We start from the raw sequence: 17386 nt of genomic DNA, 5'->3' as shown, positions 1-17386 counted from the left end.
AATGATGGCGTATTTTAGGTTTCCACTGTTATTAAGAAAAAAAACGCCAGCTTCCATGTCCTGCAAAGTGCGCTTTAGCTTCCACTCTCCAAACAAAATGAGTGGATATGCATCTAACAGTGCACACTTATCTAGGTTAAATGTTGAAATTAATATTGTGAGATGCACCAAGTGTTTTATGTCTATAGGTTTTATTTTAGGCAAGTCGTGTTGATTTGAGAAGGCTAAATTGATCAAACATGCTCAACTCATTGCCGCTGGCCGCTTGGTTTTTAAAAACTAAATTAAAAACTAAACAGTGCCAACACATGCCAAAGGTTGATTTGAAAAACATAAACAAAATAAGTCTAAAAAATGAATGACTAGGGATGAAGAATAGTAGTAGTGACTGAGGCAGGTATTATGATAAACGTAAGGAGAAGAATGCAGTGAGCAGGGCCCTCAGGAAATGGACCGTCAGATGTATTCACCAGCTCGCCAACCGAGAACAAAAATCAATACGACATAGAACTCGCGGGTCATACGAACACTCATCGCCATGGCAATTCCTAGCGCTCTTCATTTGGAGGGAATAAAGACAGAGCAGGGGACACATGCTGATTTATTAGGATATGAGCCATTATCAGCTGCCTTCTGGGTACTGTGCTTTGCAATTTGGACAATCTGAAGAGAAATGAACATAGTCCTGAGGCAGACTACTCTGCTGGCGGGTTACAAATGTGTAAAATGATTATATATATATATATATATATATATATATATATATATATATATATATATATATATATATATATATATATATATAAAAAACACCTCACACATAAACAAATACATTTGGTAAAAGATCACCTTGAGTTTCTGTATCTTTCCAGCAAGGGAAGAGTGTGTTCCAACGTGCTGGAAGAGAGACGGTTTAAAGCGGATGCGTAGGTTTGCTTTCTGCCTGTCACAATGTTTCTGTGGGACACAAAGAACATTTCTATACATTATATAACAACTACATACACTCTGAACAGAAGTCTCACATCAGAAACAAATTATCCAATGATCATTCTGGCCACATACACACTTAAAAATACACATTCAAAACATTTAGAAAGAAATAGTAGAAACTGGAGACACATTAACATCTGACCATTTTTTATTAAACCACAATCAACTTTTTTATTAGATAAATCTCTATGGGGCATACACATTTTCTTCAGACACCTTTAGACTAGGGGTGGGCAATATGACAAAAATATTTTATATTTTATAACTTTTTCATGTAGGTTTTAGTATTTTGTAAAACCGCATTACAAATAAACATAATACAAATAAAACAAACAGTGCTTTATTTTTCAGGTACAGTAAAGGTGTATTTAGCAGTAGCATTCAATAAATTCAACCAACAAATATTAGTCAAATAAGTGCAACTATATACTTATACACTATACATCAATTGTACATTGATTCTTATTAAAGCAACTGTATTAAACTTGTTCAGTCAAAAGGAGTGAGTAATTTTTCACTTTGTTTTTTGTTGTTTATTAACATTAAAAGAATAATTCACCCAAAAATGAAAATTCTGTCATCTGTCTGTTAATTCGGTCATAGTGTTTTATTTTTATACCATCATTTACTCACTCTCAGGTTGTTTTAAACATGAATGAGTTTCTTTTTTCTGTTGAACTTTATCTATTTGATCATTTCTATTATTAAATTCAGTGGGGACCAGATACTGTTTGGTTACCCACATTCTTCAAAATATATATATTTTTGTGTTTAGCACAAGAAATAAATGTATACAAGTTTGGGACAACATGTAAGTGAGTAAATAATGACAGAATTACAAATTTGTGGGGAACTATCCCTTTAATGACAATGTTTAGTACAATTAGTCTGATGTCCCTTTAAGAGCTGCACGCATCTAATATACAGGCAAGCATCCGTTTTTCTCTCAATCGTTTACTTTCACTTTAGACATAACCAACTGTGTTTATATGTAAACCTTGTGTGTTTTGACAGTATATAATCAGACGTGATACATAACTTAGTTCAGTAATTAGGCGCTAGTTGACAGGTTTTTTTGTAGGCGCTCTGGAAAATGTCAGAACAGCACGCATATGATATGTTTAACCGGCAAGACTTTAAAGCAAATAATGTACTTTAGTGACTGTGAGTAAGTGCAGTGTCCTGTGCGTGTAACTCTACGGCTGAGGTAAAACTGCTGTGAATGTATGCCACATTGTACAGTATATTGAGACGGAGGTGCCAGAACAGCTGACAGATTAGCACAATACTACGATATTTCTCCAAAAGCAGATTGTGGAGACATTTTTATCGTCCACAATCCAAAAATCGTCACATTGCAGACCCCTACTTTAGACAGCAGAGCTGGTGTGAGCAACTGAATGAGTCAAGGCACAAACACGTTTTTGTTTTTGACTGGCCATTCATAACTTCTATTAAGAATTATGAATAATATTCTATTAAAAAACAACAACAAAAACAACACATAAATAAGTCAGAGTAAGGCATCAGTTTACTGTCGGGGATTTGTTGTGTTGCTCCTAATCTAGTGTAGACAGCATCACTGATCACAATAGGTTCTATTGTATTTTGTCGCACCACTCAAAATACAAGTATGCTAGCTATGTGCAGATTATGCACAATATATGTCTCACGAGTTCAGTATTAGTGCTAAATCTGCACAGATTTGGCTTAAATGAACTCGCCCCAAAAATTAATGAGTGAACATTATTTGTGAAAAGCAACCCGCCAAATCGACTAGTAATTTGACTGTTACCCACCACATTTGCTTTTTACCCACATTTGGTGGGGTGGCAGGTGTTAATTTTAATCCCTGCTCTTATTTTATTCCAAACCCAGAAGTTTCATTCATCTTTGAAACAACAAATGAAAACCGATTTAAAAAGAGAAAGAAAAAGAGATTTCTGTCCCTCCAATGACGTATACCAAAAACTTAGAGCATCAAAAAGTTCATGAAGACATTAAATCCTGAGCATCAAGCAAACACATTTAAACTTTCGTCTACCATAGATGTGACCCTGGACCACAAACCAGTCTTAAGTAGAACGGGTATATTTGTAGCATTAACCAAAAATACATTGTATGGATCAAAATAATTGATTTTCCTTTTATGCCAAAAATCATTAGGATATTAACTAAAGATCATGTTCCATGAAGATATTTTGTACATTTTCTACCGTAAATATATCCAAAATAAATTTTTGATTAGTAATATGCATTGCTAAAAGTTTTGTCAATATTTAGATTTTTTTTTCAGATTCCAGATTTTCAAATAGTTGTATCTCTAACAAACAACACATCAATGGAAACCCTATTTATTCAGATGATGTATAAATCTCAATTTCAAAAAATTGATCCTTATGACTGGTTGTGTGGTCCAGGGTCACATTTGATGTTCTCTATTTATGTGTGATGATCAATGATGATTATAAAGCAACCATTTCTCTTCATATTAATTACTTTTACAGTCGTTTTGTTTTTCTTCTTCTTTTTTTTGTTGAAATGTGAAAGTTTTGGACCTTTAAAGGAGAGACAGAAATCTCTCAGGTTTCATTAAAAATATCTTCATTTGTGTTTCAAAGATGAACAAAAGTCTTATGGGTTTGGAGCAACATGATGGTGAGCAAATTATGTTTTTTTTTTTGATGAACTATTATTACCTAAGTTCACACTTTGAATTAAAGGGATTTTTTTATGCTATTTTGGAAGATTAATACATTATATTAGTTAACTTCTTTCTAAAATTTGTTAACTTCTACCATGCATAAATGTTGGAAAGTGTTATAAACAGCAACTGTGTTGACAGTTTTACTGTCCAGTCAAACACACTTTCCTCGTCCCTCAAGATCATAATACTTCAAGGGAGTCATTAGAAAGATAATTTATTGCTGATATTCCTATATAATTGCTATTGGAACACCACAATAAAATGGTCACAAATTTCTATCAAATGTCTATCAGAATGGACATTATTTGTTCTTGTAGACTTCACTTCCTGAAAGGATGATGAAGAAATTGCAATAATTTTTAACTCGGTGCATGATTTGTGTGTTCACATGGTGCTATAATAGTGGTAAAAATATGCATTTTACTAATATCTCAAAGAGAAACACCTACAACAACACATAGCCGTGACTTGCATTGGCTAATAATTATTAAAATCTTTACATATAAGTTAAGGAGAGGCACAAAAATAACAATTCATATAATGAACAAGCAAAAAATAAAATAAGAAGAATAACAATAGAAAAAGAGAGATGTATAATTCTTACCGCATCTTTTTCTGGATTGCAAACCTTCACCCACATGATGTGGTCCAACAGCCAATCAATGGGCTTGTCTTTGTAGAACATCAGCATAAACTCCACGATCAGCGGCAAGTCTAATGACTTGAACATTTTACCTGAAACGAGCAAAGCAGATTCATGACTATCAACCAAACGAGACTAATAACATCAGCTGATACACGTTCACCCCTGAGGGAGGTTTCGTGGGCATGCTGGACTGCAGCGAAAAATCAAAACTCAGGCAGATTTACGCTTTCAACAACGATTTAAACAAGGAACTCAAGGGAGGAACGATGAAGGGCAAAAAACATTTAATGAAATCCAAAGCAAAGGGCGCTCTGAGAGTAATTACATTTTCATATTAACGATTCAAGGCTCTTTTACTAAGGTGGTGCAGCAAATAACCTTAGATGTTCTACATAAATTATAACATTTTTGCTAAAACATTTCATACGATGAAATTAGATCAGATTCAGGAGAAAGGATCCCGGTTTTCACTGTACCGGGCAGATAGCAGACAGCATGTATGCTGTTTTGTGGATGTGAGGTTTGCTGATGTCAACATTGTGGATGGCCCATGGTGGCGGTGGGGTTATGGTACGGGCAGGCGTATGTTATGGACAACGAACCAAGGTGCATTTTCTTGATGGCATTTTGAATGCACAGAGATACCTGACGAGATCCTGAGGCCCATTGTTGTGCCATTCATCCATGACCATCACCTCATGTTGCAGCATGATAATGCACGGTCCCATGTTGCAAGGATCTGTACACAATACCTGGAAGCTGAAAACATCCCAGTTCTTGCATGGCCAGCATACTCAGCGGGCTTGTCACCCATTGAGCATGTTTGTTATGCTCTGGATCGGTGAATACAACAGCATGTTCCAGTTCCCGCCAATATCCAGCAACTTTGCACAGCCATTGAAGAGGAGTGGACCAACATTCCACAGGCCACAATCAACAACCTGATCAACTCTATGCAAAAGAGATGTGTTGCACTGTGTGAGGCAAATGGTGGTCACACCAGATACTGACTGGTTTTCGGACCCCCCCCAATACAGTAAAACTGCACATTTTAGAGTGGCCTTTTATTGTGGCCACACCTGTGCAATAATCATGCTGTCTAATCAGCATCTTTATATGCCACACCTGTGAGGTGGATGGATTATCTCGGCAAAGGAGAAGTGCTCACCAACACAGATTTAGACAGATTTGTGAACAATAAATAGGACTTTTGCGTTCATAGAAAAAGTTTTAGATCTTTGAGTTCAGCTCATGAAAAATGTGGGCAAAAACAAAAGTGTTCCGTTTATAATTTTGGTCAGTGTATGTTTCTGAGGTGCTACCAAAACATATTTTAATGCAAGAACTTTATTGAACAGTAGAAAGTTACCATGTATGGAATAAAAGAATAGGACAACATTAAATAAATAAAACAACAATGGGTTTTCTGCAAGTTTAAATTCTATTAAATTATAGAATTTCAAGGCATTCTTCTTCATTCATTTCAGATTTCAGGAATGTATTGTAATGCAAAAATAATTTTCCAAGCATAATAATATTTAAGGAGAAGTTAAATATTATATAACGTACATATAATTTACTCAGCCCCTTGTCATCCAAGATGTTTGTGTCTTTCTCTCTTCAGTCGTAATGAATTGTTTTTTGCGGAAAACTTTTCAGAATTTCTCTCCATATAGTGGACTTCTATGGTGCCCCCGAGTTTGAACTTTCAAAATGCAGTTTAAATGCAGCTCCACATTTCTAAACAATCCCAGCCAAGAAAAAAAAGGGTCTTATCTAATGAAAGCATCGGGTTTTTTTTTTTTTTTTTTACAATTTATATACTTTATAACCCCAAATCTTCGTCTTGTCTAGCTCTGCATGAACTCTGTGTATTCTGGTCCAAGACAGTTAGGGTATGCTGAAAAACTCCCATCTCATCTTCTCCTCCAACTTCAAAATCGCCCTACATCACTGTTTTATACATCCTTTTTTTGTAAAGCTTGACAAGATGAGCATTTTGAGGTTAAAAATGATATAAGTTGTCAAATTGTTTTGCTAGATAAGACCCTTCTTCCTCAGCTGGGATTGTTGAGAGCCCTTTGAAGCTGCATTTAAACTGCATTTTGGAAGTTCAAACTTGGGACACCATAGAAGTCCACTATATGGAGAGAAATCCTGAAATGTTTTCCTCAAAAAACATAATTACTTTATGACTGAGGAAAGAAAGACATGAACATCTTGGATGACATGGGGGTGATTATCTGTACATTTTTCTTCTCCTTTAATTGCTAAATCATGTGTTTCGTCTGTCATGTATATACCAAACATCACATTTTCCTTTTTTGATTCTGAAAAATTCTCAAATGTACAGATCTCAGACGGGATCTTTATTAAAAAGGTCCAAGTCTATTTACAACTGAAATACACAGATGATTTTATTAGATGTTTCATAATTAACTGTGTGTATGTGTAGGGGTGACAGGAAAGGTTTGGTAGGATTTAGTGAGTAGTTTAGTATCATCAGTAGGATCACTCATTAGTGCATGACCCCCCCACAGGCTAACATTGACCATTAGTGCTGGAGTATTGATCTGAGTGTGCACACACATAATAACTGAACACTGAAAACACAAAGTAAAACAGAACGCTATTCAGACAATGATTTAAGATCAATAGTTAATTATAATAAATATTTCAACAAATAAATGTATAAACATCAATAAACTCTTTATAAATCTTTTAAGGCACAGAGAGCTTAAGCAGCCCTACAAGCGCCTTTGCTTTTAGACTTTATAATATCTTCAGCTTTCCATTTCTGCAAAACTTTGGCAGCTATTCAAGGTTGTGTGTGTGTGTAAATAAATGTTCTCTGTATCGAGAGCATGCGCTGGTTCACCTTCACGTCGTCCCTGAGAAGCGTGGCGTCTGCTCACACACACACACACACACACACACACACACACACACACACACACACACACACACACACACACACACACACACACACACACACACACACACACACACACACACACACACACACACACACACACACACACACAAATCTACAGGGAAACAGCCTTATCTGAAACAGTCAAATCAGTATTGACCTCCACATTTATTCAGAGACAGATTAAACAGCCCTCAGTCTATTTGTCTTTCTTTCTGAAATAAATGAGTACATTATCACAGGTGTAAGGTATCTTTAACTTAGGCTACTTAACTCCTTAATTGTCACCAGCCCAACAGCGCTCTTTTTTCATTGTCTTTTTTTCACATATTTCAGTAGCCATCATACACTATATATTATCTGAAAGCTTAAAACCTCAGAATTCATACCATTTTAAAATTGGACATTGCTTTACCATGGAAATGGTGCTTTAAAATCTTTTAGCAGTCTCTCTGTGGATGAATTTTATTCCATGTTACATGAATCTTTTCATATAAAACTGGAATAAATTCAAAACTAGAGCCAAAATAAAACGGAAATAAAACAATAATAATAAACAGTAAGTAGTGAATAAATGAAATAATCATAACTAAAACACATATGAAAGCACCTATTTCTGTACATTTCAAAATAAGGTCAATAAATCCTTGATTAATATGGATATTTTAATTAAAAACGAGTCTCCACATAGTATTCAATAAAAATCTAGTGCATGAAATTATTACATAACAGCAGAGTGAGCAAGTTTTTGATTATGGTTAGATGACATTTAATTTATTTTAGTGAATAAAGTACCACGTTTCAGCTATCATTTTGTTGGAGTGGTTACACAAAATGTTATTTTATCCGTGCTTCTAGAAAATCCTCAATCTTTTTGCTTTCTAACAGCTTCATGTGGCCGTAAACATGGCTTTTTTTAAGGGATTTAACCAAAATCCCATTCAAAAAACCCATTGACACTTTATTATGGTCTTTTAATCAAATTTTTTTTATAATCTTGACAAAATACATATCGTCGGAAAGGTCTGAGTCTCAAGATTTCATATTTGGTGGTATTTTTTGATAGAAGTAATATTGACAGAGAAATTTAGACATTTGTGACAGAAAAATGCATAAAAAAATTCAATGGAGTTTTGATGGCATCAGGTGGCTATTTGTGATATAACGCCTTAAATAAAATCTCGCAGGAACCTAAATTTTTTTTCTATCAACTTCAAATTTGGAACATTTAGACATAAGGCTTTAATTTTATAGCAGTTTTGGATTCAAAAATACTTTGTAAAATATTTTTTTATATTAAATAAAAAGAAATAGGTATAGTGCATTTTCTTTAATGCGAGATACTGCAGGTGAATAGGGTAAAAAAACAAAAAAACTAATAGTTATCGCCTTACTTTTCTAGTTGATTGATTACATTGATAATTGCAAACATTTTTTGTATTACAAGTTTTCTAAAATGTTAGGTTTGAATATGCAAATGATGCATTATTTAATGAAATATGTGCTAATTTGCATACCATTTCCAGTTCAAAAAATTTAACACTGGATTAAGTTAGTTTCAAAATTCTTTGACATATTAGAGTAAAAAAAAATTTACAGAGGGAATTTTGGGTATCTCATTTCGTCATGACATAATTGAGAAAAAAAATAGAACAGACAGGAAATACTATATTTTTTTTACCACTTTTTGGGGAGTAAAATGTATAAAATCAAGCGAATCATATTATTAACAAATCCCTCTGTAAAAACCTTCAGGATATAGACAGGAATAAAAAGGTAAAGTTTGGTGTGTGTAAGTGCTACTGAAGTGGAGATTTATGGCTCAGCGTAGGAGAAAAAAATAATTTTGAGAAAACGGCCTTTAAAAATATGTATTGTAATTGTAATCTATTGACACAAACAGATAAAGTGCTATAAAAGAAACACTTAACAGTGTTTTTTGCATGTTTTCTTTCCACTAGTCTGAAAAAACACTTTATAAAAAAAACAAAAAGCTCAAAATCTGAAACTTGACAGGTGCATGGAAAAACAGCATTTTTGCCTGCGGTGTCTCCCCTTAAAGTAAATTTAAACTTTTTGATACTTTTTGATACTTTAATATTTTGAACTATGCAGTGTTCTGCAGATTGTCGTCTTAAAAAAAAAGAGTCCAATCTTAGGTCTGTATTCCAAAGCATTCATGAATTATAACAATTTAACTTTGGATTGTGCACTTTCAAGTCTATGCTCAAAAATAGGGGTTAATGAACACTTTCTTTTCTTCTGATGTTACTGTAATTCTGTGTGTAATTCTTGTCTGATTTTTCATTTTTAATCAACATGAAATCAAAACTAATCATATTTACTTTCTTAATACATGTTTCTAATCTTTCTGTGCACAGTTATTATTATCATTAAAAATAAAGGTAACACTTTAGATTAGGGAATACTATTCACTATCAACTAGCTGCTCAAAGGTTTGGGATCAGTAAGATTTTTTTATGTTTTTTAAACGAGTTTCTTATGCAGAAAAATACAGGGAAAAAAATGTTATATTCTGAAATATTACTATGATGGAAAGCAATGTTCTTCTATTTTAATATACATTAAAATTGTATTTATACCTGTAATTAAAGTTTAATTTTCAGAATCATTAGTCTTCAGTGTCACATAATCCTTCAAAAATCATTACAATATATAAATTAATATTTATATATAATATTTTTTTGGAACCTGTGATACTTTTTTCATGATTCTTTGATCAATAAAAGGTTAAAAAGAACAGCATTTATTTAAAATAGAAATGTTTTCTAACAATATACACTCAAAAGTTTAGGGTCAGTACATTTTTATTCTTTCTTTTTTTGAAAGGATGTGTTAAATTAAAAAAGTAAAAGAGTGATAGCATAGATTTACATTGTTAGAAAAGATTAATATTTTGAATTAATGCTGTTCTTTGAAACTCGTTATTCATAAAAGAATCCCAGAAAAAAGAATCACAGGTTCCAAAAGCATATTAGAATGATTCTGAAGGATCATGTGACACTTAAGACTGGAGTAACAGCTGATGAAAGTTCAGCTTTGCATCACGGGAATACATTTTATTTTAAAGTATATTAAAATAAAAACTATTATTTTATATTGTAATAACATTTTGCAATATTACTGTCGTTTTCTGTATTTTTCAATCAAATAAATGCAGCTTTGATGAGCATAAGAGACTTCTTTAAAAAACAAACTTGTGAGCATACATTATTAGCTGTTTATTAGTAATATTACTAATAAGCACATATTAATGTCTTATTCTGCATGACTGTATTTTAGATGTTAACATCATCTACATCAAATTAGGACTTTAATGAGGAAAAACTCTTAGTTAATAGTGAATATGTGCTCCCTAATCTAAATTGTTAGAAAAATAAATAATAAATAAGTCGCTGAAGCCACAAACCTATTTACTTGGATATATATTTCATATTACAATTCCTTATTACCATTTCCATGTGTAAAGGGGTTCAGGTTTAGCTTGTCCGGTTTATCCCTGCTGGTAGCTAAATGAACTACATTAACGTTCATTAAAAATAGTCATTTTAACAGACTAAATGAAATTTGGATCCACTCAAACAAACAGAGCAATAAGCCACAGTTTTACACTTTCTAGTATGTCAAACATACTAATGGCTTGTGACTTACAGAGAATCCACATGTTTCTGTTCAGGAGAGGTGGTGGATGTTTTGTTAGCCGGCTTCTGGACTATACTCTTAAAAATAAAGGTGCTTCACGATGCCATAGAAGAACCTTTTTTTTGTCTAAATGGTTTCATAAAGAACCTTTAACATCTGAAGAACCTTTCTGTTTCACAAAAGGTTCTTTGTGGCGAAAGAAGGTTTTTCAGATTACAAAAAGGTAAGAAAGAGATGTTTTTTTTAAAAGAACCTTTGACTGAATGGTTCTTCTATGGCATCGCTGTGAAGAGCCTTTTAAAAGAGTGTAATTGTCACTTTCTTGCCACTCAGGCAATGTGCACTTCATTTAAGATGCGCTGGCAGAAAAGTTTCTGCCAGGAGCATAAATGTAACACCAATGTAAAGAGCATAGGTGTGTTCACACTAGTGTACGTGCATGTGCGAACAGCTCGGTCATGGCTGCCTTCCCGCTACCAATTAGCAGCTCGTGCGGACAGGCGGAGTGAGGCGTGATCCTGTCCGCTGCAGAAGAGAGAATCGGTTAGCGACAGCGCTGTGCTAGTCACAACTCTGACTGACAGCAGGAAAAGAGAGATTCATCCAGATGGATTTGTCACGGCTGCAATCCCTAAGCTAAAATAGGCCGACTCCACGCTGGAAAGATCTTTGCGTTCACACTGTGAAAGCAGGGAAAATCATTAAAATCTAAATTTTGAGAGACAATACTGACAAAAACACATCTGACGTGTGCGTTTATGTATTTAAAGGGGTTGTTAAGGCAAGCATTACTACTGCTATTTCTCATAGTAATGCTCAGGGATTTTGCATTACTTATTTTGTAGCCTATTGTTTTTATTCAATTTCTGAAGGTGCTGTAAGCCTTATTTATTTTATTGTAATTGTGCATAGTATCATATTTTGCACATGCAACTTTTGCTTTAACAAAGGGGTAGTTCACTTTCAGAACAAAAATGTACAGATAACTTACTCACTCCTTTGTCATCCAAGATGTTCATGTCTTTCTTTCTTCAGTCGTACGGAAATTATGTTTTTTGAGGAGAACATTTCAGGATTTCTCTCCATATGATGGATTTCTATGGTGCCCACGAGTTTGAACTTCCAAAATGCAGCTTCAAATGGCTCTAAATGATCACAGCCAAGAAAAGAAGGGTCTTATCTAGCGAAACGATGGGTTAATTTCTTTACAAAAAAATAAAAAAATTTACAATTTATACTAGGGTTGCCACCCGTCCCTTAAAATACGGAATCGTCCCGTATTTGAGAATGAAATTGCGCGTCCCGTTTTGAATCAACAAGGGACAGGTTTTGTCCCGTATTTTTTTTTTTTTCATTTTTTAAAGCAGAGTCTCATGCAAATCATCCCACACACATTTTATGAAGGTGCCTCCTTTCCTACTTTTGATTGGGTGATACTTGATGTCATCGTTAGTTTGATTGGTCTTTTTAACTGTCCAGTGAGGAGGGCGGGTCTTGTCGTGCGACAACATGCCTCCGGAGAGCAGCATTCCCGCAATGACAGAGCTCTCAAAAAGTCAGACAGTTCTTCGTACCCCAAGTCTCTCCCGAAGCAGACATGGTAATGACAGTGTAATTATTATCAACAATATTTAGGTTAATTGCTAAATAATGTTAAAAATGTGACTGTCACAAGGAGAGTCAGAGACGTGCGGATCCATTTGCAGCATTTATTGAGAATAGTCAACAGGCAGGAATAATCACCGGAAAACAGGAACAACGTAGGAAATCCAGGAAACAGTTCGATACACAGGCAATGGTCGCAATGGCAGGTAGCAGGAATCGTCAACGGGGTACACAGTCCAGAGTCATACACAGAGAAACCAACACAAGGGAAAACGCTCGGAATTACGACCATAGGGAACGGTAACACAAAACAAACAAACACAAAGGGGCAGGCAGAAATCGTGGTCAAAACAGGCAGAAAGGTCGGGGCTGGCAGCGAGAATCAAAACACGGGAAGGAGTCCAGGAATCAAAAACACAGGAAATCAAACACGGGAATAAACGCTCGGAAATAATGACCAGATGGAACAATAAGACTTCGCAAGGTGGCTGTGTGTGTGAGTGGCTTAAATGCAGTCAGTGTGATGAGGTGCAGCTGTGAGCAGTAATCCGTAAATTTAGAGCAGGTGAATGCAGTGATTAGAGCAGTGGCTTGTGGGGAATGAAGTCCATGAAGTGTGGTGCAAGAGTACATGATGACAGGATAGACCAGATACATGACAGTGACCCAATCTGTGAAAACCTAGCTGGAGTCATTTTTTTTTATTTACTGTTTTCTACATGAAATAAAGAACAGTCTGTGAAAATAATAAAAATATATGTATTTAATATTAACTGAGTAAAACCATGTCAACAACTGAAATCACAGTCAAATGAATGGCTAAAATCAAACTTTATCTCAGAATTAGATTTGGCCTGGTTTTCACACACTGGGTCACAAATTGTAATTTGTAAAAATTCTGTAAATACAATGTAAGTGTCAGGTTTTAGTCTGTTTCTGTTCTGTTTTCCCAGTGTTTTCCCCCTCCGTTTCTAGTCCTTATGGTTTAGTCCTTGTCTCCCCCTTTTGGTTTAGTCTTAGTTGGTTTTGTCTTGCCCATATTTGTATTTCCCCCTCGTTATCCTGTTATCTTGTTTGTTACCACGCCCCCGTTTCTGTGTATTTAAGTCTGTGTCTAATCACTCCTTGCTGTCCCTTGTTAATGTTACATGTTCTCTGTTCATGCTCCTGGTTTTTGTTTGTTTGTATATTCAGTGTTTTATTTAATAAACTTTATATTTCATTTACTCCGGTTCTCCTCCTCCATCTCCACTCCTCAACCCGCCTGACTGTGACAGTAAGTGGATCACATTCCAATGTAATATTATGATTTGTTTGTTAAGGTTAAGTCAGACACATAAGCATTCATTTATTACATGAAACATTACATTTAATACATTAATAAACAACATAATGCCCATGTAAAGAAAATAAACTAGTAAATTGCAACTTTCCATACTTTAAAATTAGAAATAGGCTATATAAAAACTTTACTAGCTAATGTTTGTAGCTAGTTTATGTATGTGTTGTTTCCATGTTTGGATAGGTGTTACTGCAAATAATGACAAATATTTTAGCCAAAATCTGTTATCAATACCACCCATTAAAATTAAGTTCATTCATATGGTTATTAGAGAAGTCTGTTGAGTTGTAAAGGAGAAAGACTGACTGTATCTGTTTACACAGATTTCAATAAAAGTGTTCATACTTTCCTGAAAACATATTTTAAGTTGCGATTTACCACCACTGGCATGCCATTGGGCCTGTGATCACTGTGGTCTTGGCCCCCAAGGGATGTGGCCCCCGCTGCAGTATGCGTCCCTTATTTTTTTTTGTATTAAAAGTGGTAAGCCTAATTTATACACTTATTAACCTCAAATGCTTGTCTTGTCTAGCTCGGCAAGATGAGCATTTGAGATTATAAAGTATATAAGTTGTAAATGTTTTTAGAAAATAACCGATTGTTTTGCTAGATAAGACCCTTCTATCTTGACTGTGATCGTTTAAAGCCATTTAAACTGCATTTTGTAAGTTCAAACTCGGGGGCACCATAGAAGTCCACTATATGGAGAAAAATCCTGAAATGTTTTCCTCAAAAAACATAATTTCTTTACGACTGAAGAAAGAAAGACATGAACATCTTGGATGACAAGGGAAAGTGAACTACTCCTTTAACTCGTATATACCATCTTAGTAACAAAACAGAATATTACTTATGAACTCCTAGAATGATGGTGAGCTTAGTATGGGCAAGTGCTCTTTACAATTACTTCAGAATATGTAAAAATGTAGTTGTATGTGTGATTGTGTGTGTGGGTGGCTGAAATGACAGTGCACTGAAAATGTGTGTGTGTGTGTGTGTGTGTGTGTGAGAGCGTGATACAGGCAGAGAGCAGCATCAATCACAGCTTCAGTGCTGCTTTGGGACCTATTAGAGTAAAATAGCAGAGAAAGACTCTAGAGAAATACGTGAGTGTGTGTGAGACAGAAATGAGCTGACTTGAGAAAGGTGTTAAAACCCAGAACTGACTGGGTCATATGATCTTGTTTCCAATGCAAGAGTGTGAAATGCATCATGGGGATTTATCTTTGATTTGGCACGTCAACTTGTTTCTTTTCTGCTCTTAGGGCATATTGCTCTCAACCTCTTCTGGCTTGGCAGCCTTCTTGCTTAGATTATTACAAGAATAATCAGACCTCTCGGTCAGGGCGGGCAGGCCCGAGGCGGCAAAAAACACTTTACACTATCTTAACATGGTTTAGATATTTTGTTGCTGCTGCAACTTGACCCACTAGCAGATAGTATAAAATATCTACCATCAAGACCAGCTAGAAGCCATCAGTGCAGGTTATTTTGATTGTAACACTTTATAAAAACTGCATGCTATTAAGCATTAGTAAATAGTCAATTCATCATTTATAAAGCATTACCCCTACATTAACAGACGTAGTAAGCAGTTTGTAAATACAGCTATAAATGCTTTAATATTAGTTTATGAGCAAATCAATTAATAACTGTATTTTCATAATTAATTAATGATCAATTCATCATTTCTAAGTATTACATTATTACCAAACCACTTATTTAGACATTGTCAGTGGTTCATAAAATCATTCAAAAAGTGTAAGCAAATGATTAATAAACTATTTAAAAGTACATTTACACATTATTTAGACATACAGTAATAGTGTGTTAATAAATGCATTATTAACACGTTTTCCCACTGTAATTAATTATTAATTCAGGTAGCTTTTTTTGTGAGCTCTTTTTGTGTTTGCATTTAAAGATGAAAAAAAGAAAGAAAGTGTGCACCTTTACACTAGATGTAAAATAAACAATAAACCACTGCAATATCATAACAAATTAAAACTAGATTAAAAAAACAAATTAATCAAGACAAACTTTAAGTTGGCTTGAGAAAGCCGGACCAGAAAGTTAATAAAGCTTAAGTGATTTTTTTTTTATGTTTGACAGTTTTTAAAAAGTTAAAAAGTGTTCAGGTTTTGGAGTTTTCAGTCTGAAATAGTTTTAAGCTTAAAGTAGTTTCAAAAGCTTAGTTTGATTAGCATGTTGCTAGCATGATCAGGAAGTTACTGGCATATTATTAGCATGTTTCTAGCATGACTAGCATGTCCCTAGCATGATTAGACAGTTACTAGCATGTTTCTAGCATTTTGCTAGCATGATTAGCAAGTTACTAACATGTTTCTAACATTTTGCTAGCATGATTAGCAAGTTACTAGCATGTTTCTAACATGACTAGCATGTCATTACCATGTTGTTAGCATGATTAATGTTGTTAGCATGTTGTTAGCATGTTACTTACATATTGTTAGCAAGATGTATCTACATCAACAAAATAAGCAACAAAATTAAGAAAACAGAAGATAACTTCTATATAAGCCTTTAAACCTTCTTTATAAAAGCTTTTATGAAGTAAGTAGTTCTCACTTTAGATGCGCTCAGAAAAATAGTTAACTGACAACTACTAAATGTTTAATAACTGCCTCAATTAGCAATGAATTACAGAGTAACTAATAAGATGTAAAAATATACATTTAAGTAGTTTATTAATCATTTACTACTTTCTAAATGATCTCACGAACCACTGATGACAACTAAGTAATTGCTTTGTAAATAATGTAATACCTAATTTATAAAAGATAAACTAATCCTTAATAAAGCATATACTACAAATATTAAAACAAGAACAAAACATTTATAGCTGCATTTTAAACAGCTTACTACTGTCTATTAATGTAGAGATAATGATTTATGAACGATGAATTGTCTATTTACAATGCATAACTATGGGTTCATTGTGTGCAGTTATTATAAAGTGCTACCATTTTGGCTTGCTTGTTAGTAATCACATGAGCTGCTCATGAGGAGGAACATGACTAAAACCCATGAGCTCAAACCAGATCCATAGCAAATGGATCCCAACTGTAGATGATCCCAGATGAACAACACAAACAGACTTGTGTTTGTCTCTTGGCCGCTGAGGAGAGGCTGATGTCAGACAGTTTGTTTAAATTTGGTCAGCTAACAATGAACAGTTTGTTTGAGGCAGACCTTGTGATGGAGTAAAAATGCACCTTGAAAATGTATTTGAGTCAAACAAGGAAACACAATAATGAATAGCTATTTATTAAAGTAAATGTATTAATATACTATTATTTATTGCTAGTTCATGATGTATTAATTAATATTAACATACACAGAAAAACTGAAAACTGATTATCCATTAATAGTTTTTCTTTTAAACTTAATTTCTTGGCTTTTGATCAATGCAATTCTTTAAGTGCAATCCACTCAATGTCAGTGTGAACTAAATCAAGTACTCGAAAATGATTTGAA

General features: G+C 34.2%; 1 protein-coding gene across 1 annotated transcript in view; it reads right to left on the bottom strand.

Annotated features, from left to right (window-relative positions):
• Positions 1-17386, bottom strand: part of mgat4b (alpha-1,3-mannosyl-glycoprotein 4-beta-N-acetylglucosaminyltransferase B) — a 225721-nt gene that overhangs the window by 25740 nt on the left and 182595 nt on the right. The window contains exons 9-10 of the mRNA XM_073820494.1: positions 4305-4435; positions 850-957 (exon numbers count right to left, since the gene is read on the bottom strand). Coding sequence (XP_073676595.1) covers positions 850-957; positions 4305-4435 — 239 coding nt within the window. The remainder of the gene's footprint in view (positions 1-849; positions 958-4304; positions 4436-17386) is intronic.

Source organism: Garra rufa, chromosome 16 (assembly GCF_049309525.1).
Source record: "Garra rufa chromosome 16, GarRuf1.0, whole genome shotgun sequence".
Lineage (NCBI taxonomy): Eukaryota > Metazoa > Chordata > Actinopteri > Cypriniformes > Cyprinidae > Garra > Garra rufa.
This window is presented reverse-complemented; position numbering and strand designations above follow the sequence as displayed.